Genomic DNA, 26,058 nt, shown 5'->3' with positions numbered 1-26,058 from the left:
AGCTTATGCCGGACTGGGTCTTTGTTCCTGCTGCTATACATCATTCTGTCTAACATGAATACCGTTTACAGTCCTGCTCAATAAATCTGGACGTGTCCATTGGAGTTGTAATTCATTCGTCTTCCACCCCCACAGATCCTTCTCCACGTCCTCGACAATTTCAAAACCAGCTTTGTTGTAAAGGAACAGCGAAGTCTCCTGCGTTCTCGATGTGTAAAGTGAAACCCGGTCAAAACCCTGCTGTTGAACAAACTCCATGGCTGTATTCAGTAACCTTTTGCCCACGCCGAGACCTCGGACTCTCTCGTCGACTATGAACCCACGTATCTGTGCCGTGCCGATTTGTTTCATGTTCTCGGCGTCAACCAGGATGGTGCCCACAATCTTCTGCGTGAGTGCGGCGGGATCGTCTGTCTCTTGGACTGCCGCAAAGACTTGATTCCGAGGGTCGGATTCGAGTCTTTTGATAAGGTCGGCCCAAGCAGCGGCGACCGAGGTTTCGAAGGCGAGACCCCATGAGTTTACAGGATGATAGTGGGCTATATGCATCTCGAGACATCGGGCCAGTAAACCGGGGCGGTATCCTGGTTCGATGCTGATGCTCTTCTCTGAGTTTGTCATGGTGGCAACAAGATATGCATAAAGATAACAAGAACGTTACAATCTAGGTTTGGAATCAGAAATCGTTAGGGAAGGTGAGTATGGAGTTGGTTGAGTCACGGAAAATGCCGTAAGATGTCTTGGCTTTGCAGTCATGAAGCTGACATTCACATACAACTGCGGGGTATAATTTCCATGCGTAAGATTACCAATCATGTCTTTGTCTACTGTCCATTCAACCAACAATAGGAACAGCTATAGTTGGAACTTTAATATTGAAATTTTGACCTATATCTTGAGACTGTGGTTGGATGATTAGCGCAAATTATGAGTGGTGTTATGCGAGCAAGACTAATGTTGCCTGCCGTGTTGGACCGAAAGAGAACCCTTGTAATGATACAATCAATTGATTTTAGTCAATTAAGTCTGGTCATAGGAACCGCGTTCCTAAAGTCAGTCTTCACAATTCTCATGTTGTTGATTTGCTGCTTGCTTCCTTTTTGCGCAGCTTGCCGAGCCTCTCATTTGATTAGTCTCCTTAAAATCAAGGTGATATTGGATATTAGCCTTACGGAAAGTTAAGATCGTCTTCAACAGTTACATTCGGAACATAATGAACCGCCACATACTGATGCATCTTAACAGCACAGATAATTTTCCGTCTAGGGCGCCATTTCGGCGCATTGTCGGATTGCGGTGTAGTCTCTTGAAGGTTTCCCCACGAGATTGAAACCATCCCAAACGATTGGTACTGGGAACGACATCCTTGACCAGATCGATAAAGTGTAAATGAGTGGTGCCGCCTGCCTACATGATGTGTTATGTGCGTCAGGCTGGTCATCCAGGGGGGAGAACCAGGCTCGGCTACTGAAGAAAGGGTTGAATCCTTCTGAAAGCCGGGGGAACGTTGGTAGAAACCCGGACCCCTGCATAAGCCCAGGTTGAAACTGGACGACCTTGTCGGGCTTATCCATTTTCATGCTTTAGACCGAGAAATTCCCCATTGATGACAGGCTGTTGGTTTGTTACATCTGTTTGTCGGAAAGGTGATGTTGGTTCGTGTTTCGACCTGCCAGATGAATGTGCCATCCACTGTCATGTGGAGACGTAATCCTAAGGGACTGACTGCATCTACTCTTTACGAAAGCGAATATTCTCGGCCGTACTCCTCGGCTTTGAGGCTTATTATTCGAAACTCAAAAGGGAAATGACTGTAACGTTTACGGTCGGTAAGATGTATGTTTGTAATGCCAGTCTATTTTCAGTTGGCAACGTATGTATGCAAATGCTTGCTGTAAAGTCATCGACTCTTATAATATATATCATCCACTAACTAACTATCCCCCATTTGACTGTATTTAGATGATGAGCTTGGTAAGAAGCTTACCCTGGTTGACGCCAGAGAAGAGCTTCATCCAAGTCTCAGGCTGCTCCTCAATGCGAGCCTCGATAACAGTCTCGGCAGCCTCCAGCTTGATGCGGCCATCGGCAGTAGCGCCGATGAGCTCACCGAGAATGGCGGGGACCTTGTCCATGTAGTCGAGCATGATAAAGCCGCGGATGTTGATACGCGAAGAGATAAGCTCGAACCAGTTCTTAAGAGCCATAGGCTCATCAGAGTTATAGCTGCTAACGGCGCCGCAGACGGCGATGTGGCCGTGGCGCTTAACGCGGGTGAGCATAGCGTCGAGGACGAAGCCACCGACGTTGTCAAAGTAGACATCGACCTCATCGGGGGTAACAGCCTTGAGATCCTCAAGGAAGGTAGGGCTCTTGTAGTTGATGCACTCGTGAGCACCAATGCTCTTCACCCACTCGCACTTCTCATCGGAACCGGCAATACCAATGACACGCTTGGCCTTGAGGATCTTGGAAGCGATCTGAACAGCCATTGAGCCAGTGGCACCAGCAGCGGCAGAGATAACGATGGTGTGCTCAGGCTTGGCCTCACCAGCGTAGTAAAGACCAGTGTAGGCGGCAAGACCAGAAGCGCCAAAGGCGCCGAGGAAGTGGGTGGTGGGGAGACCATTGGGGAGGGGAGCAAGAGGCTGGGAGTTCTCAGCCTCTAGGATGGCATACTCGCTCCAGATACCGAGATGGAAATCCATGCAGAGATCGCCGACCTTGAACTTGTCGGATCGAGACTCGACGACCTCAGCGATGATGCCGGATCGCATAGGCGAGCCGACGGGGACAGTAGGAACATAGAAGCGCTCAGGGGCGACAGTGCTCTGCATAAAGTTCCTCAGGCCAGTATCGTTGGAAAAGTACTGGATCTTGACGAGGATCTGGCCATCCTGAAGCTCGGGAAGGGTGACAGTCTGCAGCTTCCAGGTGGCGTCAGGGCCAGAGAGAACAGGCTCCCCTGTAGGCTTGTTGGCCAGGACCCATTGCTTGGTAGAGTAAGAGGATGACATGATTGATATCGTATGTGTGTAGGATGTTTTAGTTTGAAGTAAAAAAAGATAATGTTTCGCAAAAAGTTGGAAGCGAGACTGGCGAGGCGATGATGGTTGGTTGTGGACAGGGAAGGAACTAAACTAGTAAGAACTTTTTTACTTTTTTCCCAGTTAGGATGAACCTCGTTAGCGATGAATCCTTTATACATAAGAGACGAGCTTGCCGTGGTTAAATTATAAATTAATTCTGGCGACGTTGCCCACTTGAAGACTAGCCTTTACCGTGGCCTCTTCCCGTTGGCCTGTGCAGGGCATAATAAACGGTCCCCCCCCATCTCCGACGAGTGTTTGAAGTCAGGGTTCAGGGATTTCCCTGGTATGAATGGATATGGTTCCCCTTTCACCACGACGTAAAACCAACAAAACATTGGGGGGCACTCCTTGACAAACCAACAAATGGCGGAGGGAATTTGTAAAGAGACCGCGAACCTGGTCAGCCAAGCCTGGCGGGTGTCAGTGTCGTAGCAATGGAAGGTTTATTGGAAGTGAAAGAAGCACGTCAGACGTTAGTTAGTCAGATCCGATACTTTCGATAGCATGTTCACGATATTTCCGAAACTCAATTCCATTTCCATTACACACCGATGCCACTACTAGCCCTACTGGCCCTACCATCTCGCTGTTGAAGATTGAACCGTTTCACTACTCGAAGCCGTTGAGTACTAACTTGAAGAAAACGAGCTTATTTTCCAGTCCGGCTTGTCCGTCATTTATTTAGCGTGAGCGTCATGAGTCGTTGAACGAGTCGGTCGGCCAACTTTGCTTTTTTGTATGTGATCGACAAAAGTTTCTGGGGGCTTAACGCCCTGAAGCCCAGTGAAACATGACCTGTTTTTAGTGAACAGCCCTTCGATGGAGGGCTTTGATTCGGCGGGCTACTGTTGTCCGACGCTAGGCTTGTAGTCCAATCCTTGGTTGCTTTTGAAAGAGCTAGGTCCTCGTTAGTTATTAACGGACTCGGGCAGAACACACTAACTCATCTGCGATAACCTACAAAGTACGAGCCCGCGACTGAAATGTTTTTCTCTTATCAAACCATGTGGGTTCTTATGGATACTCGTCAGCACGATGCTGCTCGCCAAGTGGTCATAGTACTTCATGCCGTGTCTAATAACGGCACAATGAACGCCAAAAAGGTCTCGGATTGTTTCCAACTCGTCTTGAAAAGGCAGGCTATTAATCTTAGTCGGCCAAAATTTGAGTCTTTCGGGAAGACCGTCATCTTTAGACGCCTTTTCTCTTCTCTCCGCAATGTCTGTTCTCAAGATGGCGCTCCATCCATCTCTAGCATTGTTCTAGCTTGATAATCTAACTTGTCAAATGTGCATTTGCACCTGAGCTGATTCAAGAGTGTTGATTGTCAGTGCCGTATGATTTCATGCCTACTAGTCAGGTCCAGCACCTTGACATTGGTAAACGTCCCCATTTACAATGTCATGCTGCAGTTGCCGCCGCGTCTTACCGAGTGAACAAAGTTCCAGTTCATATCCAGGCACAAAACGCACAGCGTCTCTTTGGCAGTGGAGTTGCTCATCAGACCTTTTTCATCAGACCTTTTGCTTTTTTCGGTACCAAGCACCAGGCTCAGGTTCCTGATTCACAAAAGCGAAATAACCCTTGACCTTGGTTGACTCACGTGAATCGCGCGTGGCAACTCTTCAACTCCTTCGTACCTGGTGCCACTCAAACGTCTCACCATGGCCAAGATCTATCCACTGCGGACCCGGCCTGTATCCCCTGCCCGGGAAACCCCTGCTAGGTGTTCCACCCGCGCCAGCGGATGCTTCAAGCCCGACAGGTTCAAGGGCATTGAGAACCTCTACTAACGACCAACGAGGAAGTGGCAACGAAATTACAGCCAAGATGCGTAGTCGTACGTATTACAACTTCCGATCCAAGCTTAGTTGGGACTAATTGACCGTTTGCACAGCACCAATACCCATGCTAATGCAGGTTCCTGCTTCCCTTTCCTCCCCTTCCCCATTCTATTCTGTAATACAGGGCTCTGCCGTCCGTTCGCTCCGGGGGGGTTAAAGAAAAGCCAAGAGGCTAGAAGGGGGGATGATAAGCCCGTATGATCGACAGGACATTTTTCTGCCTTGTCCCGGACGCTATCTTTCTTCACTTACCAACCTATGAATAATATAAGGGAAGAATGGGGAACCTCTAAATTTTCCAATTTCTTGATATTCGTTGGATGTGAATTTCCCCCCATACCTGGTGTCTCTTTGTTTTCGCTTTGAGTTTGTTTCTTTCTGCGTTTGCCTATCTGACAACAGCATTTACTGCCCATCATGTCGGCTCAGATGGGCCCTGTGGACTCTTCAGTCCAGGTTGTCAAGCCAATACTGGGGTTTGTCCTGGCTGAACTGATCATCAATTGCTTCATCGTGTTATTAGTCCTCCTTGTTGTTGGACTACGAGTTGTTGGACGACTAGCAGGGCCTGGTCTTGGGTGGGACGATGGTTTTGTCATCTTCGCAACGGTACGTGAACAGCATCATCAGAGTCTGATACAACAATGACTGACAATCATATAGCCGCTTGGTGTAGCAATGCTTTGTTGTCAAGGACTCTTTGCGCCTGCTGGAAACGGATACCCCCTTCCAACGAACCTAGAACTCGCCGCAAACATTCCGTTCATCCTCAAGTTGACATTCTGTATGCAAATCATCTATGTCACTCTCCTCGCCGCAGTCAAAGCAAGCATGCTTTCCTTCTTCATTCGCGTCTTTCCTACTCCCTTCATGCAAAAGGCTTCCAAGGCTGCTCTCGGCTTTGTTGGCCTGTGGACCATCGCCTTCCTCGGAGCTTGTATTTTCCTGTGTTCGCCAGTTCAGAATCAGTGGGAGAACCCATTGCAATGCAAAGGACAATATATGCCCATGATCCAGTCCTTAATTGCCACCAACGCTGTTGGTGATTTGATCATTATGGCCCTTCCCATGCACAGTGTTTGGGGCCTCAAGACAAGACGTGCTGAGAAGATCGGTATCACCTCTTGTTTCGCTCTCGGTCTAGCGTAAGACACTCCCACCGTATCTTCTAACGTACCATATGCTAACTGAACTAGATGTGTCGTATGCGCCGTCTTCCGACTTATCTACATCTCGACCGTCGATCTCAACGCCAACATCACAGGCACCATGGCTACCACCGTCTTCCTCTTTATCCTCGAACCCAACCTGGCCATCCTTTGTGTCAGTATTCCCATGCTGCGACCTTTCTACGCCAAGTACAAGAAGCGAATGGGCGGATCCCGACTCGACGAATATTCCAACTCGAGGAGCACCGGATTCCGAGACATGAGCCGAACAGGTGCCAGCAGCGCTGCCCCCGAGGCCGTTCGCGACCCCAATCTATCGACCTGGGAGATGGACGACTACCGCCCGCAAGACAAGATCCGGCATGGATATAGCGTCTCGGGATTCCCCGATGAGTCAGGATCCGAGAAGAACCTGACTGTTGGTTCGTCAGAGGCTCCCAAGGGCGAGATCAGCGTCGAGACTAAGTGGACGGTTACACACTCTACTCGCAAATAAAGAGAGATTCGTTTCGGAGTATAACGATACCATATACCATATAGCATTTTAGTCTACTTAGCCGAGGCACTACCTCACATCATAAAATAATATCTTCTTCTAGTCAATACTACAAAAATTATCTACTAGACACAGAATTAGGCCTTGACAACAGCGCATAGGAGACTGCAGGTTGTGACAGTGAAGTAACACCCAACACATCGTCTACATATGGCACATCGAGTCCACTAAAGCTTCAGTGCCATTGCCATTGCCGCACTTAGCGATGAACATAGATCTAACGACGTCCAAGCACCGTAGGCTCAGCTTCCATGTCCGTAAAACGCCATTTCCTCATCCCTGAAGCTTTGTCGTGTAAGTCGTTGGAGTCAAAGCCCCTCCCGTCATCATCTGCATCCACTGATCTCCTGCAGTGATGAGAGTCATGCAGATCCGGAATCCCACGCGCCTCATTTTTTGTAGATATGATAGATCACAACAAAAAGCAAAATTAATCTTCCCAATCCCCGTTCTCTATATTACCCATCAGTCAGCGCTGGGCATCAAGTGATGATCAGCCGGTGCGAAGTGGGCGCTATTATTTAGGTACCTCAGCCGCACCCACGCGGTATTTGCTTCTTGCTCCCCGTCGGCTTCTAGTACGACGCTCCCGCGTGGCGTGTTGTATCCGCTCGGCTGCTCAAGCGAGCAGATAGTACGACACAGAAGTCTCGGTTGAGTCAAGGCTCAAATGATGAGTTTGATGACCAGAAAGGTGGCACCGAAAGTGGGCAAAACAAAAATAACGGGTAATAGCACATCAGCCTGTTTTGTCTTGAAGCACGCATGAATGGAATAGTGTCATTCTCAATTTTATAACCTCCATCGCATAATATTAAAAAAAAAATCGAAAAAAAATCCATCTCGTTATTCATGTAATTTGGCTTCACCTAACTAGATCCAGCCTTTTAGCTCGATCTTGGTTTCATTTCTTGCCCTGTGGTCCGGAAAGCATCTCCCCCTAAACAATATCTATCCCCCGCCAAGGAATAGTATCTCGGTAAAATGTCTGTAGTTTTTAGCTTGTCCTGATCCTGGTATTGGTAGTGCGCGGCCAAAGCGTTGCCCTGAATTACAACGGCTGGGTAATAAGTTAGTCATCATATAGTGCAGTCATATGCAGTTGTTCATCAGGGGTTACTTACGACGTCGAAGCTTCCTAGGCAGCTGAAGCACAATCATATCCTCATCGCCTTGGTCCTCTGGCCACTTCTCGGGGTTTGTATCGAGGATGTCATCGCTATAGATGCACATAAAATTGATGCGGATACGATCATCAAACATGATCCAGGGCTTGTCGAACTTGTACAGGTCCAGTTGGTTCTCCTCGATGTTTTCCAACAGGGACATATGTATCTGAGAAGCAATGGCCCAGCTCTTGTAGCTATCACCCCAAACTTCGTACTTGAGTTCAGCAGCAGGTGTTTGATATAAGGAACGATCGTTAGGCACTCTAAGCCATCTGTGGTTTTCCCACGGAGGGGGTTCCTTGCTGAGATCCCACTTGAATTTATTCGGCCCCTCCCAGAAAGGATGTAGCGATGGCTTCCAATAATCTTCCTCGTTCGTTATGTTGATACTCAATGGTTCGAAGCGTTCGGGAAAGTATGGATGTATGGCACCCATCCGCATGTGGAAGAAGCCTAAAGGGGTGTTGTTGATGATGTTGCCCGAAACGACAAAGTCCTTTGGATTTTGGATCTTGCGTGTGACTAGGTTGGGGATAGCGTCGTCGTCGATCCAGACCTGAGACGAAATGATTAGTATTTAGCGAAGCAAGACAATTAATTGATTTTGCGACATACAACATCGTCATCGATTTTGACGTAGTATTTTCCACGGTCCAGCAGTTTCCAGATATGCTTATACGTATATGTCCCTGCCATCTCTTGAGGGTGAATCTTTTTGTATCGCGGGTTGGTAGCGATGATTTGTTCAAGGTATCGCAAGTCGTCGCCCTTATCAGTGTTGACGACCCAAAGCACTTCGTCTAACCATCCCCCGTTATCAACCATGTTACGTTCAATATAGCACTTCATAATCTTAACTCGGCTCTGTCGGCCGTAGAACACTAAGCCACTGACTGTGACATTGTCCGGCTTGGTAGTTGATGTTTGTTTTAATGATGGATTCGTGGGTTCTTGGGTGTAAGAAAATACTGGTAGGCGGTAGGTATAGAAAAGGAAGCCAATTATGTAGAGCAAGAAGCAGATGGCTATAGCGATGCGAATTTGTTTCCTGCTCTCTTTAAGCCGTCCGAGTAGTTTCATCGTGACTATGAAGGAGACGGATGAGATGAGATCCGGAGACAGCTTCGGTATTCGCTCGCTCTCAATATCTGATGAACAAAAGGTCAGTATACTGAAATTACCATGTTTCATAGTGAGCTTGTCTTAAGCTGTGCGACACACTCGACTGAGGTTTGCTCAACCGTGCATACTCACTTCTGTCCCGGTCCAAAGGAGCAATCGATTAAACTTGACAAAACAAAATGCCTCCTGGTGTGACGGCGCCTAGCTTGCACCACCGCGAAGGGACAGTTCAGCTTCTTATATCTCAACTTGGGAAGCTGGAGTCTGCATTGGTACTTGGCTCAGCTCTGGAAGGCCAGACTCATCAACTAGGAATGATGGAGACTTTTGCATTCCCATTCGCCATGGCTAGAACTCAACGCCTCTGATTTAAGCTTCTCATTACATCCTCCTTAACGACAAGCTATCACATGTTCGGCATAAGAAGCACTAAGCAGCTGAAGCTCGGTTGCCCATTTTGCGACATCCGACTCCTCTTGGTCCTATCACGGAGAAACAGGGTCAAACTTAGTGCTATTTACAAAGACAATGGTACGTCCCAATTTATCCCAGGACTCAAAGCGTCGTGTGAAGTAACCCATCATCGCATTTTCTTATCTAATTTCCAAAGCCAACCTAAAAGCCCGGGAATGCAACTGAAGGCTATTGCGCCTCTTGGATACCTAGCAGCAGACACTGTCAAAAAAGACTGGTTTCACAAACCGACGCCACTCGCCTAAATGCAGCGAAAGGCACGCCACATTTTCTCCGTTCCTGGAAATCATCAGTTGTTATGGACGCGTTTGTCTTTTGAGTGCCAAGCCACGTTACGAAACGGGTTGAGAAAGCTTGGTCATCAAAATGAGGTGTTTTATTAAGCTTTGACAGGTGAATGGTGATACCGGAAGAGGCATGCAACTTATTTGTGCCTTGCATCGGGACAAGTAGACTAGCGACTTAGGGGGAAAATACCCGCAAAGGGTTGGGCCGCTTGAATCTAGTTACAATGACAGATACACCGTACTGTAATTTGTCGATAGATCACAGGAATAATTGTGTTTGTAAAACAGAATTATTACTGACCCCCATTTTCCCTTTCGTAGACGAGTCTTCTACGGAGTATAGTCCTCTTGATTGCACACCCAACCTACCCTGTGTTGCTCATCAAGCCCTTATGCTTGCAATCACAGGCCTTTTAATTGAACAAACAGGGGGGATACAGAAGCTCATGGAAACTCATTGATGAATTTGTACCTTTTGAAGACAAAAGATAAATCGTTCACATTTGCAAAAAGAATAACTTGGTCATAGTTATAATGTGTCAGACGACGCAGGCCTGATTCGAACAGACGCCTCCGAAGAGAATAGATTTCTAGTCTATCGCATTAGACCACTCTGCCACTGCGCCTTGATGCTGATGAATTTATAAAGGACTGTCCAGTTCCAAACACTATATCACTACCAACAACAACAAAATGTTTAGGTGACCCGCTGATTTTTCCACTTTGGCTGCCTAACGTGAGGACTCCAATTGCTGACATTCACAGATAAACACCATAAAGCCCCGAATCGTAGTACAGACTTTTTTTCATCGCCCACATACTCTCTCCCTCTCACCATAATACGTCTGAAAAGTCAACTTCAGACTACCATGTCGACTCGAGACGTGACAGAAGGGCTGTCCAGCCTGCAATTGTCCTCATCAGACTCCGCCGTAGCCTGGCATCGGTTGGAAACTCAAGTTCAGGACGTAGAGCTCGCAGGCAGACTTATCATTGTTGGCGATGTACACGGGCATCTTCCCGAGTTGAAGAACCTGTTACAAAAAGTCTCCTACGACAAAAAGAATGGCGACCAGCTCATCTTTGTCGGTGATTTGATCAACAAAGGCCCCGACAGCCCCGGCGTCGTACAGCTAGCGATGGATTATGACGCCCTCGCAATACGAGGGAACAATGAAGACCGTGTGCTTGCTGCCTACGGCGCAATCAAGCGAGGCCAAGACTCGAAGCTCATTGGGAAATGGAAGCAACTGGCTCTAGAGGCTGAAGAGAGCCAGAGAGTTGAAAAGAGTGATGGTGATCAACCAGTTGCTACCGCGCCCAAAGACGACCTCAGATCGGTGTCACGAGAAGACTTGAAGCCTTATATGGCTGAAAGTGACTTTGCAACCGCTACCAACCTTTCTGCAAAGCAGATCACATGGCTGGCTTCTCGGCCGTTGATCCTGCGCATAAAGTTACCAAGGGAAGCTACAGAGTCGCCGTGGAATGCTGGTACTCTCATCGTTGCGCACGGCGGCTTGGTCCCTCAAGTCCCTCTCGAAGAACAAGATCCATGGGCAGTCATGAACATGCGCAGCCTTGTTTACCCTGATGCCGAAGGCAGTACATCCGAAGCCGTCAAGGCTGATATGATCAAGGGGGCCAAGAGCCGCGTGCGACGATTCGCAGCTTTCCAAGAGGCTTCAGACGAAGAGGTTCAGGTCGAGCTGGCCAAGTTCGCTGATATCGTCAAGAACGGGAAAGGCTTCAGCGAAGAACAAAAAAACGGCATAATCGGGTTTCCTTTAGAATGTCGCGACGCTGATTGGTGGATTGATGCTTGGAACCGATGGCAAAATTCCATTGAGGATCATGAACAGCGGAGTATTGTTGTATATGGACACGATGCCAGAGTCGGACTACAAGTCGGCGCTGAAGACCCCAAAGCTGCGAGGTATACCTTTGGTCTCGATTCTGGCTGTGTATATGGAAGGAATTTGACAGCCATGGTTGTTGACAAGAGTGCGGATGGCGGCTTGTCTCATGAGATAATCCAAGTTGATGCTGTTAAGAAAGCCGAGCACAAGCCAGAAGGGTCAGCTTGAGGGTCTATGCAAAACGGGATCGGGAAGGAAGCCAAGTTTGTTGCTGGCGGCCGTGTCGTTTGCTGCTTGGTATTGATATCTACTCTCAATGGCCATTTAGTTCGTGGTGTCCTTCATCATCGCTCGACCACTCGAGACTCAGATGTTTCCAATCTAGACATATAATTCAGGCCATAGAATGGTCGTGCTATTTTAGGATCTATCCAGTGCCGAGTTCAACTTTGTTCTGAAGGGATATGGAATGCTCCGATTTTGTTCCGATTTCACGCCCTACAGACAGCGGTGACTGTCTTGTTTTACCAGCACTAACTACATTCATCGCTAAGCTTTACTGGAACTTAAACCTGCTGACATAGCAAACACAGCAGTACCACTATCGCGAAAATAAAAAACTGGTAAAAGAGCATGGAATTTCCATGGAAGCGGTAATATCCTATCTCCCTAGTGATTGAAATGTTAAAAGTAATGATGAGAAGTGAAATCGACTGGTAATGGGCGTGCGCCATCGGAAAACAACCTAGTCTTGATACCCATAGTCGAATCGCGCCCTACAACAAACATAGGAGACGATTGAGTAAAGCTGAAAAGTATATCTAAAAAGAATGGCTTACTATCATATCAGTGACTTTTGGCTATAAAATCACGGTGTCCGAGACCACACCTGTGTTGATTTGTCCCGTTCAACCTGCCTGCATGTTCACAGATGGCACTGTTGTCTCTGTCGGCGCCGATACAACCCCGAACCATGCATTGATGAGCAGTATGACTGTCGCTGGAAGGAGAATCTCCATCTCGAATTAACAAGGGTTTTCACTGGATGTGCTACCATGCGAGTTTCGCAGGTTTCCCATTCAGCAAGATTCATGCTTCCAAATTGAACGAATACTGTCTACGTGAGGACGGGCAATATGTATTGCCAAAATACTGAAGATAATGATTTCATCAGATCGACACTTGACAAAATCTGGATAATGGACTTTCCATATAAAGTTTCCATCGGCAAATTGATCAGTTCGCCTACCTAGTGCCTCTTGTCGGTGGAATTCCAGACCGTCATGAGTGGGGGTTTTGTTAGTCTTACTCCGATTCCGGAAAGTCCGTCACATTCGGACTTGTGAGTCTTGAAAGGCGTTTGGCGTCTGACCCTAATCTTTTATCAACAAAACAACGTCATGAATCCCTCTCATTGCCTGAATCAACCATTTCCATCAGCCCCAACTGTTACTCTTGGAACCGATGGCGCACAATGTTCCGAAACGGGATCCTTCGGATGACCTCGACGGAGATAGTAAGTCCGTCATCGTCTCTGAGCTGGACGCTTACTCATGTGTAACCAACAGTCTTGACCTTCTCAGAACTCGATTTCGCAAGACTAGGACTTGCAAACAATGAGTCGAATCAACAATTCGCACCCGAATTGAGCCTTGCAGCTCAGGAATACCCATTCCCGGTACAGAATGATGTCTTGGCTCTAGAACAGAACTTCTTCACAGACGACTTCCCTATAGATCCAGCGGCGAATACACAAAATGAATTCTGGTTCGATCAATCGTTAAATCTCCAATCATGGCAAACAACGCCGCCAATGCAAATAGATACCGGTCGGGATATTTCACCACTTGTTACAACTCATGGGCGAGTTGGGACGCCCTCGCTGGCCAGCCCCTCATTTGATCAAGCCTTTGCAACCTTTTCGCCACAAGAAAATCAGCACCACAGCCTCCCACGAAGAAGGAGTCAATATCTCAGAAGTCAGTTAAATAGAACTACAAGTGAACCTGTTTCGATCCCCCGATCAAGCCTCCGGCGCGACAGTACTCGCAATCCGATGCAGAGATGGCAAGATTCGCCACCTGAAGCCGAGCCAGCCTCGTTATCCGCTATAGCCGACGCTCTCGAGAAAACACCACTGCGAAAACGCTCATCAGCTGGAAGTCTGGGCAGTCGTAGAGTTGCAAGCCGTGCAGGATCTATCGCAAGTGTAACAAGCTGTTCAACTGCTTCCGTCGGGTCGCCACATTCTACCGCACGACGAGGGGGAGTCGCCAAGTCGAAGCGCGTGTCTACTAACAAGGGCAAGAAAGCCGACAAGAGGCGTTTTCCCTGCACATTTTGCTGCGACAGCTTTAAGAGCAAGTACGACTGGGCACGCCATGAGAGGTCGCTGCACTTAGATCTACAAGGTTGGCGATGCACGCCTTTCGGAGGGACGGTTGTATCTCCAGACACAGGGCGAAGTCATTGCGCTTATTGTAACCAAATCGATCCGGGTGCAGAACATCTCGAAACTCACAACCACGCTGGATGTCAGAACGACGAAAAACCGCATGTTTTCCGACGCAAAGATCACCTTGTTCAACATCTCCGACTGGTCCATCATGTGAAGACGCTACCCACCATCGATTCATGGAAAGTTGAGGGGCCGCCTATAAAATCGAGATGCGGAATCTGTGATATTAGAATGGAGACTTGGCAAGAACGGGTGGAACATCTAGCCAAGCATTTCCGCAAGGGTGATACGATGGAAGATTGGAAGGGCGAGCACCATTTCGAACCGCATGTCAAGGCAAGGGTGACGAATGCTCTGGCACCGTATATAATTGCAGCGGAAGAACGAGCCCCGGTGCCCTTTTCTGCTACTGATCCGAGCTCAAAGGATCATTTTCGCCAAATTAAGAAGAATGCTGGAAGCGAAGTTGAAGCTGGCAATCAAGTTGATGGGGAACTACCAGTCTCCCAAGAGACATTGCCTCTACCCGAACAACCTATTACCACAGACATCAACTCCCTATCTTTTCCGGAGTTTCTAGTGCATCACTTAGGAAGGTATGCACAACAGCAGATGAGACTCGGCGTTGTGCCGACAGATGAGATGTTTCAGGCGGAGGCGAGGAGGCTTGTTTACAATACTATGGATCCGTGGGATCAAACGTTGGCAGACAACAAGGATTGGCTTTCTTGTTTTCGAAATTGTTATCTTGGCAAATATTCTAGTGGGCAATGATGTTTGAGATGACAGTCGGAGTTTAGTCGATAGTATAAAAAATATTATGAGAATTATGGTTCCAGGTTTAATATGAATATTCAAGGTCGTTATACACAACAGAGGGAAAAAATAAAAATACCTGATTGATACAACATATCCAAAAGAAGAAATTCGTTCGTTTAACTACACTGTACACGTGGCTTGCACACTCGGACTTGTAGACAGTGGCAGAATCATTATCCGGTATAATATCATGACATAGCGAGCACGTAGGAATTAGTAAAGTAAGACGACGGATAATTGCAAAGTTTCTCATCTACTGTTTTGGGTGGCTTTTGATAACTCTATGGTCCTCCATCTGCGAATGGAAGCCAATCCGAGAAGTCTCAGTGCTAGAGCATCGGATCCGAAAGGTCTTGACTCCGAAGGTATTCAAGCCGAGAAGCCAACTCAAAATTTGCTAAGAATAGCCCCAATTAAACACACCTTATTTCCAAAGTGGCAACTCCGCTAGACCCATCGTCTCCATCGCGGACGTTAAAGAGGTAATCCGAAGCGAACGTTTCCACAATAAAATTGTGATCACACCGACTGAAGAAGAGATTGCGCAGCTAGAAAGATAAGCTTAAATATATAATATGAGTAGAAGCACTTCTTAGACAAACAAGTAACAAAATATTCACTGTAAAACTTGGTGACGATGAAGGTGCCTTTGTACGCAACCGCTGGTGTTGCGACATCTTGTGTTGCGTTCCTCTTTGGGTATGTGCGCCATCCTTATCATCAAGATATTTGATGTGTTCTAACCGTTTATCGTTGATCAGAATGGACACTGGAAGTATTGGTCCCATCACTACCATGTCCTCTTTCAAAGACACTTTTGGTGATTTCTCTGCCACGATTCATGGCGTTATTGTCTCGACTATTCTTATTCCTGGAGCTTTGACTGCCCTTGTCGCTGGTGCTTTGGCGCATCGCTTCGGACATGTGAGACTCATCGCTATAGGCTCTGTCATCTTCGGCATCGGTGCCGCCATTGAATGCGGTGCGCCCTACCTCGGCGTCTTCATCTTTGGCAGACTCATAAAAGGTATGGGAGAAGGACTCTTTTTGAGCAACGTCTATGTTCAAGTTTCGGAAATGTCACCGTCTCGCGTGAGAGGTATCATGACTGCGTTACCGCAATTTCTTATCACTACTGGAATCGTGACTGGTTACTTCACTTGCTATGGGACATCGCGACTGGGCGAATCTTCTATCACTTGGCGCCTACCGTTGGCCATCGTTGCATTTCTCGGAGTCCTTTTGTCTATGGTTGCACTCATTGTTCCACCTTCTCCAAGATGGCTTCTATCTAAAGGCCGGGTGGATGAAGCGAGAGTCGTGTGCAGACAACTCGGAATTGACGAAGTCGAAGAAAAGGAACTCCTCGCTCAAGATTACGACGCACCTGCCGGCCTGGATGGCGAAACGACGCTCTGGCAAGATATCCAACACACCTTCAAGGACTTTAGATGCGCATTCTCAGCACCTTACCGAGGTCGAACAGCATTTGCGTGCTTTCTCATGGGGATGCAGCAATTCAGCGGCATTGACGGAGTTTTGTACTACGCCCCGATCCTATTCACACAAGCTGGCCTCAGCGGTGAAAAGGCTTCCTTTTTAGCATCCGGCGTGTCGGCTGTTGTTATTCTTGCTGCCACACTTCCCGCAACCATCTTTGCGGATAGATGGGGCAGACGCATGCAGAGCATCCTTGGGGGTGTGTTGATCGTTGGCCTGATGGTAATTATGGGTTCGCTTTATGCGGCTGGGAAAGTTCACCCAGATCACGGCCCTGGAAGATGGGTTGTCATTGTCTGTATCTACCTGTTTGCTATTGCGTTTAGCTTCACATGGGCTATTGGCTTTCGAACATGGGTTGTGGAAAGTATGCCGAGGCGGACGAGGAGTAGTGCTTCGAGTCTTGCTCAAAGTTCAAACTGGGTAAGTGAAAGCTGCAGTCATACTAGTGTACGATTTTTGTCACTAACATTGTTCTGATCAGACTGCCAACTACATCGTGGCGTTGGTAACCCCGGTACTGCTCGACAAGTCTTCATTTGGTGCATACTATTTGTTTGCAGGTTGCAGTTTAGCGACAACTGTCATGGTGATTCTATTTATGGGCGAGACAAAGGGTCATAGCTTGGAAGAGATTGAGAAGAGACACGGAGATAGGAAAGAGAAGAGCTTTCCGTTCAACTTGTAAAGGCAGACATAATAGTTATTAGTTAGGAATAGAGGTATCAGGATAACAAGTCTACGGACTTCTCTTAAGCACACCCGTGATATTTTGATGGTGTTACCGATATGCCACTTACTTGCGGAACTATCCCAGCAGGTAATATGCTTCAGTACGCTGGTAGTTGACGGGTTACGTAGACAAGATGATACACGGTTGAGAGATGAGACAACATCAGACGTGCTGCTCCAACATCTGGATACATAGCCCAAATTAACTACACATTCATTAACAAGCGGGTTTAGCTCAGTTGGGAGAGCGTCAGACTGAAGCTCAACTTCAATCATCACGATATCTGAAGGTCATGTGTTCGATCCACATAAACCGCATATTCTCTTTTTGCGACACTTGATCATAAGTCTCACTTATTTAGTTAGCCATTATTTTTTGTCAGATAAAAGGCATTATGATTGAAACATCTTCATTGCTATCATTCAGTGATTCTGTGTGGCTCTAGTGGGCAGGTAGAAGAAGCAAGGATTTGCTGCGCCGCAAAGTCAGCTTGTGTTGTTGTGATGATTGGAGGAACAACCCAAAGCTACAAGGATGATTGATTGCACAGCACGTGAGAGAACCATCCCTTCATTCAATGAACAGACGAAACGGATGACTAAAATAACTCATCATCCACTAAACTATTGCTACGACAGCAATTGACTCACTTCATGAGGACCATATCTTCTTGTCTTTCGCACATCTAATTGTTCGATTTTCGGCATGCGACAACAATCTAAACCATGACAACCCATTATCAGATGGTCAGGACCATTACTGACAGCGAATGGGGGATCAAAGTTCTTCGTCAGTTTAACGCACAGCCTGATACCGGTGCAATCTTGGGAGAGACACTCTTTGAGTCCTGGTATCTTTTCTCTCATCTTGATAAACACGAAATTCCCGCAGATATCAAGCCAGTAACATTGATCAATGGAGCGTGTCCTGGTCACGATGACTATTCTGGCGAAACAAACTGCACCCAAATTTGCACCAACCCAGAAACTCTGTTCGCCTCTTGGAAGACATTATGGCAGTGTCTATCTCTTGCCGCGTTGACAATTGGGAATGCGACATTCTCTGACATTCTTCAGCAACCGCGCAGCGAGTTTGGAGAGCTGTCTCCGAGTGTCCAAGTCAACAATGCGCTTTGGGAGTATTCCATCATGTATGAGAGTGATTTCGATGGGAGAACAGTGCTCGATCTTACATACCAATGCGCTGCTGCGAGTTGTCGTGAGATGAGCATGGGCGAGTGCGAAATTGGCCAACTTGATCAAGAATTCTTCCAGAGCGAGAAGTTGGAGTGGATCAAAATGTCCAAGGCCCTTCAGTTTTTATGTGACGGACTAGAAAGTGATATTAACATTGATATTGCTGGCCCAGGTGTAAGTCAGATTCTCTGTCGTAACTCGGACAGTGCTTACAATATTTAGGTCATTATCACATACATTACTCAAACCGCAATGGTTGTGTTTGCATGGCTGTTCTTTATGGTCCTTTCGGCAGGCGACCTCATCCAGAAATTAATTTCGATATTCAGCCGCACTTTTCGCAAAACGAACCTGGGTTCTGATATGTTAGCCCGTCGCGAGTCAGTCCTGGAGTTTCTTGGGCAAACGAACCTGGCACATGCTACCAGCACGTTTCTTGCAGAGCTCCATGAAGCACAGTGTTTCTTTATTACCGCAATAGAAATAGGTCTGATCAACGCAAACTCACGGCCGGCCCTCTTCACAGGCGCTGATAACTGGCAGAGCCTTTTGTGGAATCGCGATAGTATCCAGTTCCTTGCTGGAATGGGAGTTTGGCCCATCATCCTTGGTCAGATATCACTCCGCCGAGCACAGCTTGATTCAATGTACTATCTTCTTCTCTCCACACTCGCGGTGGTACTTGCCGGTGTGGCAGCAGATACAGCGTCAAAGCCTGATCCCGATAACGTCTACAAAATGTTTTCGAGCCTCAATAACCTGGACGAGTGTGGCGGTCACCCATCGCTTCGCACATTTTGCGTTGAACAACGGAATAGTATCTATTGGTTCGTCTTTCCTGCATCAAGTATATACCCTTTCCTTGGCCCGCTCGCTATCTTATGGTGGATCAAACTCTGGGACGTCATCGTCGGTTCATCACGGTTTATCCAAAAGCACAAGCCACTCTCAGATGAACAGAATGGGAAATGGGAGTGCGTGAAACGGATCGCCCTGAAATCATCCCTTATCCTAGTTCATACGGCGGAAGCTGGTGCGTTTGCTTGCATATGCTTCGGGCTCGGCGTAGTTCGGGCGCCGTTACTGAATTTACTTCTCAGAGGAGACACGGGGACTTGGAGTGTCGGACAACTTGTTGCTGTTCTTATCTGGGCGCCGGTCATATCGAAGTATGCCCATCTTGTTCTTCGTAAGTTCAGCGTCATATTCCAAAGTCGATCGTCTTGTCGTGTTGAATCAACCGCTAATTTCTTGACAGTTGGCGTCGAAAAGGGTTTCAGGCTGCGATTATCGAAGGCTTTCGAGATTATGAAGAGACCGGAATAGGGGTGATGGGAAATAATAATTCATAAGCTTATTATGATGTTCGATAGAATGAAAGGACCTCGATTGATATATCCAACCAAGTAATGTATTGTTGCAGCAAAAAACCTAAATTTTGGTCAATATAAGGATGAGAAGCCTCGAGCCTTGCAGCAGACGAGAAAGCTGGTAATTCTGGGCGAAGATATTCCATTTTTAGTCATTCAAACTGTGGAAATATTGAGAAACAAAACACAGCTTTGGTGTTAATTAAAATATGAAGACAGGACTGCCCATGGTGGATTGGGTATGTTGGACAGCTTAATATTAGGTATCAATCAGTGTCGCAGGGTAGCTGGTGAGACACGTGACTGTGGCATCAGTGTGATATTGATCTCATCTTGACGCGTCTCAAAGTCGCTTCTCCAAAAGATCATTCCAGATCAGAGAGCAACATTCACATTTCATCGTATCCACGCGCGAATTACCCACCAAACGCTCAAGATGAGAACAAGAAGCGGGACTGAAACTCATGAGGAAGATGCAACCTCACCACAGCCTCGAGGTCACAAAAGATAGTCTAGCAAGAAAGACTCATCCGCGCCAGAGCCAGAAGCCAAGCAGGCAAAGAAGACGCAGGACTCCAATGCCCAGGCAAAACCGCCAACTGCCGATGAACAGTCAGAGGAACAGAAACCAACTCTCATAGAGAAAGACGTCTAGTTTGACTTTGACCATTTTCAAATCCGCGACCCTTGACGCACTCCAGGACGCGTCCAAAGGCCACATTATGAAGAGAGAGATCTGAGCGAAGAATAGCTGTCAAAATTCCACATTCCCAATCACAAAAGCCCACATACAGATCCTCTAGACATTTTCTATGAACTACACAAATGTCACAAGAAGGGTCCTGACGGTTCTCTCACCTACGACAGGGCAGGCTTCCAACTCGACTACAAGAAAGTTGAACAATGGATGAAACTCAAAGGATACAACAAGAAAAGCATAATGAACGGCATGGACCGAAGTCTGAAGAGAGCTGACGACGAGGAACAAATGGCGTATGAGATGTTCTTTGTAGACGGCAAAGTTCCAGAACGTGATAAGATGGGAGTCATGGATCTGATCAAGAACCAAATGTCCAAGGATCTGAACGTCCCATAGCATCATATTGACATCAAACAGATGAAGAAATGGGGTGAGATGAGTTTCAAGAAGGTCAAGGTAGATGAGTGGTGGTCCGAGCCGAATCAGGTTGAGAAAGATCGTTTTATGAAGATGCCTGGGGGTGGATCTCTGAGGAAAGCATTTGTAAGCTACTCGATCTTCATTCATTTTAAGCTATCGATTCGAATAGTTATCTTCAATTATGGAATTGGCTGGACCGTTATCTGTCTGACCTTTGTCATTCCAGACTTGGGATGTCCCCAAAACCAAGTCAAGTTAGCGCTGACTGATTTTTCCCTAGGCCCTGAACCTCTGGTCTCTGTCAAAAGAACCCTGCAGAACAAAACGCCCCCTACATGACATTCTCCACTCAAAGGGCGTCGTAAGCATTTATTTAACCTTGATCCTTCTTTAGATCTCCAGTCCCAGTGACATAAATAGACCACGGTAGACAATTCCGTGGAGAAAGAACATTGGCAGTAGAAAAAAGCAAGTTTCTTTCAGCTATCTTGAACAGCCATTGTCTTAGAATGGCCACGCAAACAGAAATGATCCTTGCCGAGAGCATACCGGCAACGCCACTGGCAGTGACTGCCGAAGCCACCACTCATGCACCTGGTTCGTCAGCGAGCGACAGGGTTTCTACGGCCTCGCGTCTACAGAAGATAGCAGTAACGTTCCAGCTCTCGGGTGTCAACTTTGCCTGTAGCGCTACCAATGGTTTGATCGTCGTTGGCCTCCCGCAGATGACAGCTGATCTCCACCTCCCCGCCTCCCTCGCGTTCTGGCCCTCTTCAGTACAGGGTCTAGCTACAGCCTCAGCACTGCTCCTCGCAGGCGCTTTGGCGGATGTGCTAGGTGCCAGGTCGGTAGAGCTAGTGGGGTGCATTCTTAGTGGTGTCTTCATGCTTGCATGTGGCTTCATACAGCGTGGTGAAGAACTTGTTGCGCTACGAGCCCTGCAGGGCGTTGCCTTGGCGCTGCACTTGTCAAGCTCGGTTGCGTTGGTGACTAAAACCCTTGCTCGTGGAAGAGGACGCAATTTCGCTTTTGCATGCCTTGGCTTGAGTCAACCTCTTGGATTCTCCTTCGGTCTTGTGCTTGGCGGCGTGCTTGTTGAGACGATTGGTTGGCGATCAGGATGGTATCTCTACGGGGGTATTGTTCTGTTCTTGTCCGCTGTTGGGTTCTGGTCTCTGCCAAAAGCTGAACCTCTTGGGACACTGTCAGATGTCATGGCTAGCGTAGCCATCAAGGTTGACTGGCTGGGAACTCTGCTTGCTTCAGCTTTCATGGCTCTCTTGTGCTATTTCCTGGCGTAAGCCTATATCGCCTTTCATCGTGGACCAAGCTAATACGAATTACAGTGTTATTAGTACAGACGTCTATCGTATTAGAGAGGCTGGCAGTATTATCATGTTGTGCATCAGCTTAGTGACCTTGCCTCTGTTTGCAGTGTGGATGCATTTCCAGGTTCAAAAGGGGAAGCCGGCCTTGATACCCAATTCGTTCTGGCGCAACCACGCTTTTACTAGCATCTGTGTCACCATTGCCTTGTCAAACGCCGTCATCAACTCGCTAGAACTGTTCTCCAGTCTATTGTAAGTCATGTTAGAAATGACAAGGAGTGTCACTACTGACACTTGACCAGCTTCCAAGAAATTCAGCACTTGTCTGCCCTTAATGCGGCAATCAGGATCCTACCGAGCGTTATAGTCGGCGTGGCGCTAAACTTCACTACTGGTCTTGTCGTTCACAAGATCCCGGCCATCTGGCTCATAGTCATCACCTCTGTTTTGACTGCTGTCTCACCTCTCCTCATGGCCCTTACCGACCCGACATGGACATACTGGACAACTGCTTTCCTTGCCCAAGTGCTCATGCCAGTATCGATCGATGTTCTATTCACGGTTGGTTTGATCATTGTCACCGAGACATTCCCTGAGGATAAACAAGCCATAGCAGGCTCTGTCTTCAACGCTGCATCACAGTTTGGGAATGCTATGGGCCTAGCGATTATGCAAGTTGTGTCTACCCTGGTAACGAAGCAGAACTCAGGAATGAAGGACACTGAAGCATTACTAGAAGGATACAAAGCGAGCTTTTGGACCATGTTTGCATTCATGATTCTGTGTGCTTCGATTGGGGGCGTGGGTCTTCGCAGGGCAGGCAGAGTTGGGCTAAAGCAAGAGTAAACGTTAAGCGCTGGTGGTATTGGAGCCGCAGTTAGAGCTATATGCATAACATGGCCCTTGCATAGGCATAGTCCAGACTATCCCAGACCATCAAAAGTCTATGCACTGACACACAAGGCGATGTCATTTCTGGAAATCAGATCAAGTACGATTCATGCAATTATACCAAGCCATATCACGAATTAATCTTTTACTCCCTGTTGTGATAAACTCTTGTTTACTCTATATAACCATTGTTACATAGCATATCGGTAGTCATGAGATGACTGCCGGAATTTCCGATCGGAAAGGATCAACCACGGAATTGCTCCATCGAAAACCGGCCTTGACTACGCTTTTGGCGGTGGCTTGAGGCTACTGGTAGTGCCGCACTCTAGGGGTCCTAGACAGAGCTTGGGGATTCTCACAGTGACAATCTCACGTGGAATAATCGGCGCTACATGGCATGTCATTCTATGATGGGAGGACGTGCGTTTGAAGAGTGTTACCGAGGTAAGGAGAAGATTTGACGGGTAAAACAAGTTCTTATCCCTGATGATATGAAGGCTTGTCCGAGACATTGGCCATTAGCCAAAAGTCAAAGCTGACATAGTGATGGTGTAAGCAAGAGATTGTCGTCAAAATGCGTGACTAGATGCCGTTCAGGGCAGCTCGCTTAACCATGTCTCAGTCAAATACCGGTATTAGTTCACAGTACCGAATCCACATTCTTTGCCCTTTTTAATGATGATGCATTTCGACGTGACTAAATGCCTTGTCAAGTAACTCAGTGATTGAGTTTAGCAAAGTCGATATGATCCCTGGATGGTGGTCAGTGGGGACGTCTCCCGTAATGTGCATCCTTGTTCAATGATCGCCAATCTGTTGTGCATCTCAACAAAGCTCAGCTCCTGACCAAAGCGCACAAGCTGCTTAGACCGATACGAAGAAAAGCCATCTCAACGTCCCCATGATCCAACCCCTGTCAAATGTTGATCAATTGCCCTTGAGACAGTACTACAACGAGTCATTCCAACACAACCACGTTGTGTGTTTCATCTAGTCATGTCAAGCCATGCGTACGAATGAAGCGGCGAGACATTTTTCATCCACAGCCAGTTGAGAGTTAGTCGCCACTAGTCAACAGTTGGTCCAGACCAGCTGAAAGAACGGGCGTTAAACCAGAATCCACTACCGAACAGGGCGGAATATGCCGCCGACCAGCTCTCGGGGACCAAATTACATCACCCACGGTGTGCTTTACCGTTCTCAAACATAAACCTAGTGATTTACCTATTCAGTTACTTGCTTGCTTGTCTCGGTCTATGCCCCCTTTCGTCCTTTTTTCCCTTGCTTTGGTGGGCGTTGGTTAGCGTTAAAGTTTGTTTTACCCTGCCACAAACATTAGTTATTACCACGTACCCGTTCACAAACGGACGTGGTTCGACTTCCCCAGACTTCTTTTTACCTTTCCTACCAGAACGAATCCTTGTTGCTTCTTAACATCGTCCATCTTGGGGTTACCCCAAGTCGACAATCCTTCTGACGCAACATCTCTTGTTAATCCCTGGAGCAGATCACCATGTACAATGAAACCTCGCCATCCACCGCCGAAGCCCGGCGGATCAAGAAGCGAGAGCTCGATCGTAAAGCCCAGAGATTAGCCCGTGAGAGGACAAAAAGTAGAATTGCGCAGCTGGAGAGCATGGTGGACAACCTACGGCATAGCGACTCGAATGCACAGGTGTCTTCGTTAATTGACGAGTTGGAGAAAGTAACAAAGGAGAGGGACAATTTGTTACAAGTGCTCGACTCTCTAGGTTCAACCATCCGTCGTCATCTTGGTGACTCGAACACCAGCGAGGCATCAACCGACGTCAAATCTGAAGCTTCGTCACACACCACACCGAGAGCTGATGGGCCAGCAGAACCGAGTAGCTCGACGGCCCCAATTGATGCTGCTTCAGAGACGAGTGGCTCTTCAATAATGGAACTCCCCTTGGACGCCCCCCCAACAAATCCCTTCGCCTACAACAGCTGGACATATCCCGTCAGCAACGGTCCATATCCGACCTCTATGGCCTTTGACAACTCCATCCTCCCATCATCTGGTCACGGCTTTATGAATATTCAACCTCTCCTACCAAGCCTTCCAACTCCCGCCCCCGAAGATGACGATGTTATAGTTCCCAAAGCCGCAGTATTATGTCACTGCTCAAGTCCCACGAACTGCGCGTCCGGTTACCACGGCGTGAAGCCCAACATTTGGCGTGCAATCAACGAAACACTACAAAAACCGACCAAACTGTCCGCAGAAGAGATGGTTGTAGAGGAATACAATGCTGAGGATATACCAATACGAGCTATCATCGAAGGATGGGACAGTCTGGAGAGGGCGGGGAAGATGACGCCAACGTGGCGAAAGTTACGGGTAGCGGATGAGATATGTTTTACAAATTGTGGCAATACCGAGCGTCTTGCTTCCTTGAGAATATGCCATCTTCTCATCACATACCATGGTGACCCAACTTTGGCTCGCCGGTCTACATTACCGAGGTGGTATCTGAATAGGTAATTCCGAGCTGGACAAGAGTGTTTGAACAGTAACTGACAAATGACAGACCGTCACAAGCTTTGCCTCACACCTACGGTATTGACTTCTTCGTCTGGTAAGTACGTTCTCAGAGTTTCCCAATAGGATCATATACTTACCCTCTACTAGGCCCGGATTGCGAGAACGTCTCATCTTCTCCCAGCATCAATACTGCACCAACACATTCTGGGACTTGCTCCAGACAAACCTCAAGATTCTGTGGCCAGACGCCTTCCAAGACACATTTTTCCAGAACACGCAAACTGGAAAATATCACATATCACCAATATTCGAAGATCGTATCAGGGACATCAACGCTTGGACGATGTCGACAGACTTCTTTACACATTTCCCTGAACTTGTCGAGGACATCCCAGCCTTCATGGGAATCCCGGCGTCGATGTCGGGAGTAGAAACTGCTGTCGTGCCTTCACGTCGACGACATAGGCGGGATGATGACGAGGACAAGCGCTATAAAGGCCAAAGAGCAGCTATTTGTTGACAGCACTCACTGTATCAAGATAGTAAAAAGGATAAATACTCC

The 26,058-nt window shown here is 47.5% G+C and overlaps 11 protein-coding genes and 2 non-coding genes across 13 annotated transcripts; 9 read left to right on the top strand and 4 right to left on the bottom strand.

Annotated features, from left to right (window-relative positions):
• Positions 1-33: 33 nt before the first annotated feature.
• Positions 34-621, bottom strand: EDB82DRAFT_524280 (acyl-CoA N-acyltransferase; the record flags this gene model as incomplete). Its single annotated transcript, XM_025734677.1, has 1 exon — positions 34-621. The coding sequence occupies one exon, from the start codon at positions 619-621 to the stop codon at positions 34-36; it is 588 nt and encodes a 195-aa protein (XP_025585459.1).
• Positions 622-1,862: 1,241 nt separating this feature from the next.
• On the bottom strand, positions 1,863-3,256 carry EDB82DRAFT_498680 (uncharacterized protein). The gene has a single exon (XM_025734675.2). The coding sequence runs from the start codon at positions 3,015-3,017 to the stop codon at positions 1,959-1,961; it is 1,059 nt and encodes a 352-aa protein (XP_025585458.1). The 5' UTR covers positions 3,018-3,256; the 3' UTR covers positions 1,863-1,958.
• A 1,914-nt stretch (positions 3,257-5,170) lies between these two features.
• On the top strand, positions 5,171-6,722 carry EDB82DRAFT_498676 (uncharacterized protein). The gene is made up of 3 exons (XM_025734674.2): positions 5,171-5,545; positions 5,600-6,081; positions 6,133-6,722. The coding sequence occupies exons 1-3, from the start codon at positions 5,354-5,356 to the stop codon at positions 6,599-6,601; spliced, it is 1,143 nt and encodes a 380-aa protein (XP_025585457.1). The 5' UTR covers positions 5,171-5,353; the 3' UTR covers positions 6,602-6,722.
• A 1,055-nt stretch (positions 6,723-7,777) lies between these two features.
• On the bottom strand, positions 7,778-8,910 carry EDB82DRAFT_545424 (uncharacterized protein; the record flags this gene model as incomplete). The annotated part of the gene is made up of 2 exons (XM_025734673.2): positions 7,778-8,386; positions 8,446-8,910. The coding sequence occupies 2 exons, from the start codon at positions 8,908-8,910 to the stop codon at positions 7,778-7,780; spliced, it is 1,074 nt and encodes a 357-aa protein (XP_025585456.2).
• A 1,347-nt stretch (positions 8,911-10,257) lies between these two features.
• Positions 10,258-10,339, bottom strand: EDB82DRAFT_t94. Its single transcript has one exon. It is a non-coding gene; the product is annotated as a tRNA-Ser (tRNA).
• Positions 10,340-10,364: 25 nt separating this feature from the next.
• Positions 10,365-11,961, top strand: EDB82DRAFT_168403 (Metallo-dependent phosphatase-like protein). The gene has a single exon (XM_025734671.2). It carries the CDS (start codon positions 10,583-10,585, stop codon positions 11,798-11,800), a length of 1,218 nt encoding a protein of 405 aa, XP_025585454.1. The 5' UTR covers positions 10,365-10,582; the 3' UTR covers positions 11,801-11,961.
• A 717-nt stretch (positions 11,962-12,678) lies between these two features.
• Positions 12,679-14,909, top strand: EDB82DRAFT_168405 (uncharacterized protein). Its single transcript, XM_025734670.2, has 2 exons — positions 12,679-13,088; positions 13,141-14,909. The coding sequence occupies exons 1-2, from the start codon at positions 13,037-13,039 to the stop codon at positions 14,802-14,804; spliced, it is 1,716 nt and encodes a 571-aa protein (XP_025585453.1). The 5' UTR covers positions 12,679-13,036; the 3' UTR covers positions 14,805-14,909.
• A 577-nt stretch (positions 14,910-15,486) lies between these two features.
• EDB82DRAFT_536201 (general substrate transporter) lies at positions 15,487-17,037 on the top strand (the record flags this gene model as incomplete). The annotated part of the gene is made up of 3 exons (XM_025734669.1): positions 15,487-15,548; positions 15,611-16,772; positions 16,834-17,037. The coding sequence occupies 3 exons, from the start codon at positions 15,487-15,489 to the stop codon at positions 17,035-17,037; spliced, it is 1,428 nt and encodes a 475-aa protein (XP_025585452.1).
• Positions 17,038-17,305: 268 nt separating this feature from the next.
• EDB82DRAFT_t153 lies at positions 17,306-17,399 on the top strand. Its single transcript has one exon. It is a non-coding gene; the product is annotated as a tRNA-Phe (tRNA).
• A 299-nt stretch (positions 17,400-17,698) lies between these two features.
• EDB82DRAFT_168356 (uncharacterized protein) lies at positions 17,699-19,961 on the top strand. Its single transcript, XM_065607109.1, has 2 exons — positions 17,699-18,452; positions 18,501-19,961. Exons 1-2 carry the CDS (start codon positions 17,808-17,810, stop codon positions 19,602-19,604), a joined length of 1,749 nt encoding a protein of 582 aa, XP_065464790.1. The 5' UTR covers positions 17,699-17,807; the 3' UTR covers positions 19,605-19,961.
• Positions 19,962-20,588: 627 nt separating this feature from the next.
• EDB82DRAFT_524272 (uncharacterized protein) lies at positions 20,589-21,027 on the top strand (the record flags this gene model as incomplete). The annotated part of the gene is made up of 3 exons (XM_025734667.1): positions 20,589-20,735; positions 20,766-20,891; positions 20,995-21,027. The coding sequence occupies 3 exons, from the start codon at positions 20,589-20,591 to the stop codon at positions 21,025-21,027; spliced, it is 306 nt and encodes a 101-aa protein (XP_025585450.1).
• Positions 21,028-21,277: 250 nt separating this feature from the next.
• On the top strand, positions 21,278-23,479 carry EDB82DRAFT_555343 (major facilitator superfamily domain-containing protein; the record flags this gene model as incomplete). The annotated part of the gene is made up of 4 exons (XM_025734666.2): positions 21,278-22,065; positions 22,115-22,348; positions 22,399-22,938; positions 23,008-23,479. The coding sequence occupies 4 exons, from the start codon at positions 21,278-21,280 to the stop codon at positions 23,126-23,128; spliced, it is 1,683 nt and encodes a 560-aa protein (XP_025585449.2). The 3' UTR covers positions 23,129-23,479.
• A 1,024-nt stretch (positions 23,480-24,503) lies between these two features.
• On the top strand, positions 24,504-26,016 carry EDB82DRAFT_474963 (uncharacterized protein; the record flags this gene model as incomplete). The annotated part of the gene is made up of 3 exons (XM_025734664.1): positions 24,504-25,492; positions 25,543-25,590; positions 25,644-26,016. The coding sequence occupies 3 exons, from the start codon at positions 24,504-24,506 to the stop codon at positions 26,014-26,016; spliced, it is 1,410 nt and encodes a 469-aa protein (XP_025585448.1).
• Between the last annotated feature and the right edge of the window lie 42 nt (positions 26,017-26,058).

Source organism: Fusarium venenatum (assembly GCF_020744135.1).
Source record: "Fusarium venenatum strain MPI-CAGE-CH-0201 chromosome Unknown EDB82scaffold_2, whole genome shotgun sequence".
In the NCBI taxonomy this organism is placed as follows: Eukaryota; Fungi; Ascomycota; class Sordariomycetes; order Hypocreales; family Nectriaceae; genus Fusarium; species Fusarium venenatum.
Note: the sequence above shows the minus strand (reverse complement) of the source record. Positions and strands in the feature narration are given on the sequence as shown.

What these genes read in the sequence shown, in the direction of transcription:
- EDB82DRAFT_168403 (XM_025734671.2), top strand. Translation starts at nt 10,583, where the DNA reads ATGTCGACTCGAGACGTGACAGAAGGGCTGTCCAGCCTGCAATTGTCC.
- EDB82DRAFT_168405 (XM_025734670.2), top strand. Translation starts at nt 13,037, where the DNA reads ATGGCGCACAATGTTCCGAAACGGGATCCTTCGGATGACCTCGACGGA. An exon ending in GGATGACCTCGACGGAGATA is followed by an intron (nt 13,089 to 13,140) that starts GTAAGTCCGTCA and finishes TGTAACCAACAG; the next exon opens with TCTTGACCTTCTCAGAACTC.
- EDB82DRAFT_168356 (XM_065607109.1), top strand. Translation starts at nt 17,808, where the DNA reads ATGACAACCCATTATCAGATGGTCAGGACCATTACTGACAGCGAATGG. An exon ending in TTGATATTGCTGGCCCAGGT is followed by an intron (nt 18,453 to 18,500) that starts GTAAGTCAGATT and finishes TACAATATTTAG; the next exon opens with GTCATTATCACATACATTAC.
- EDB82DRAFT_498680 (XM_025734675.2), bottom strand. Translation starts at nt 3,017, where the DNA reads ATGTCATCCTCTTACTCTACCAAGCAATGGGTCCTGGCCAACAAGCCT.
- EDB82DRAFT_498676 (XM_025734674.2), top strand. Translation starts at nt 5,354, where the DNA reads ATGTCGGCTCAGATGGGCCCTGTGGACTCTTCAGTCCAGGTTGTCAAG. An exon ending in GTTTTGTCATCTTCGCAACG is followed by an intron (nt 5,546 to 5,599) that starts GTACGTGAACAG and finishes ACAATCATATAG; the next exon opens with CCGCTTGGTGTAGCAATGCT. An exon ending in TGTTTCGCTCTCGGTCTAGC is followed by an intron (nt 6,082 to 6,132) that starts GTAAGACACTCC and finishes TAACTGAACTAG; the next exon opens with ATGTGTCGTATGCGCCGTCT.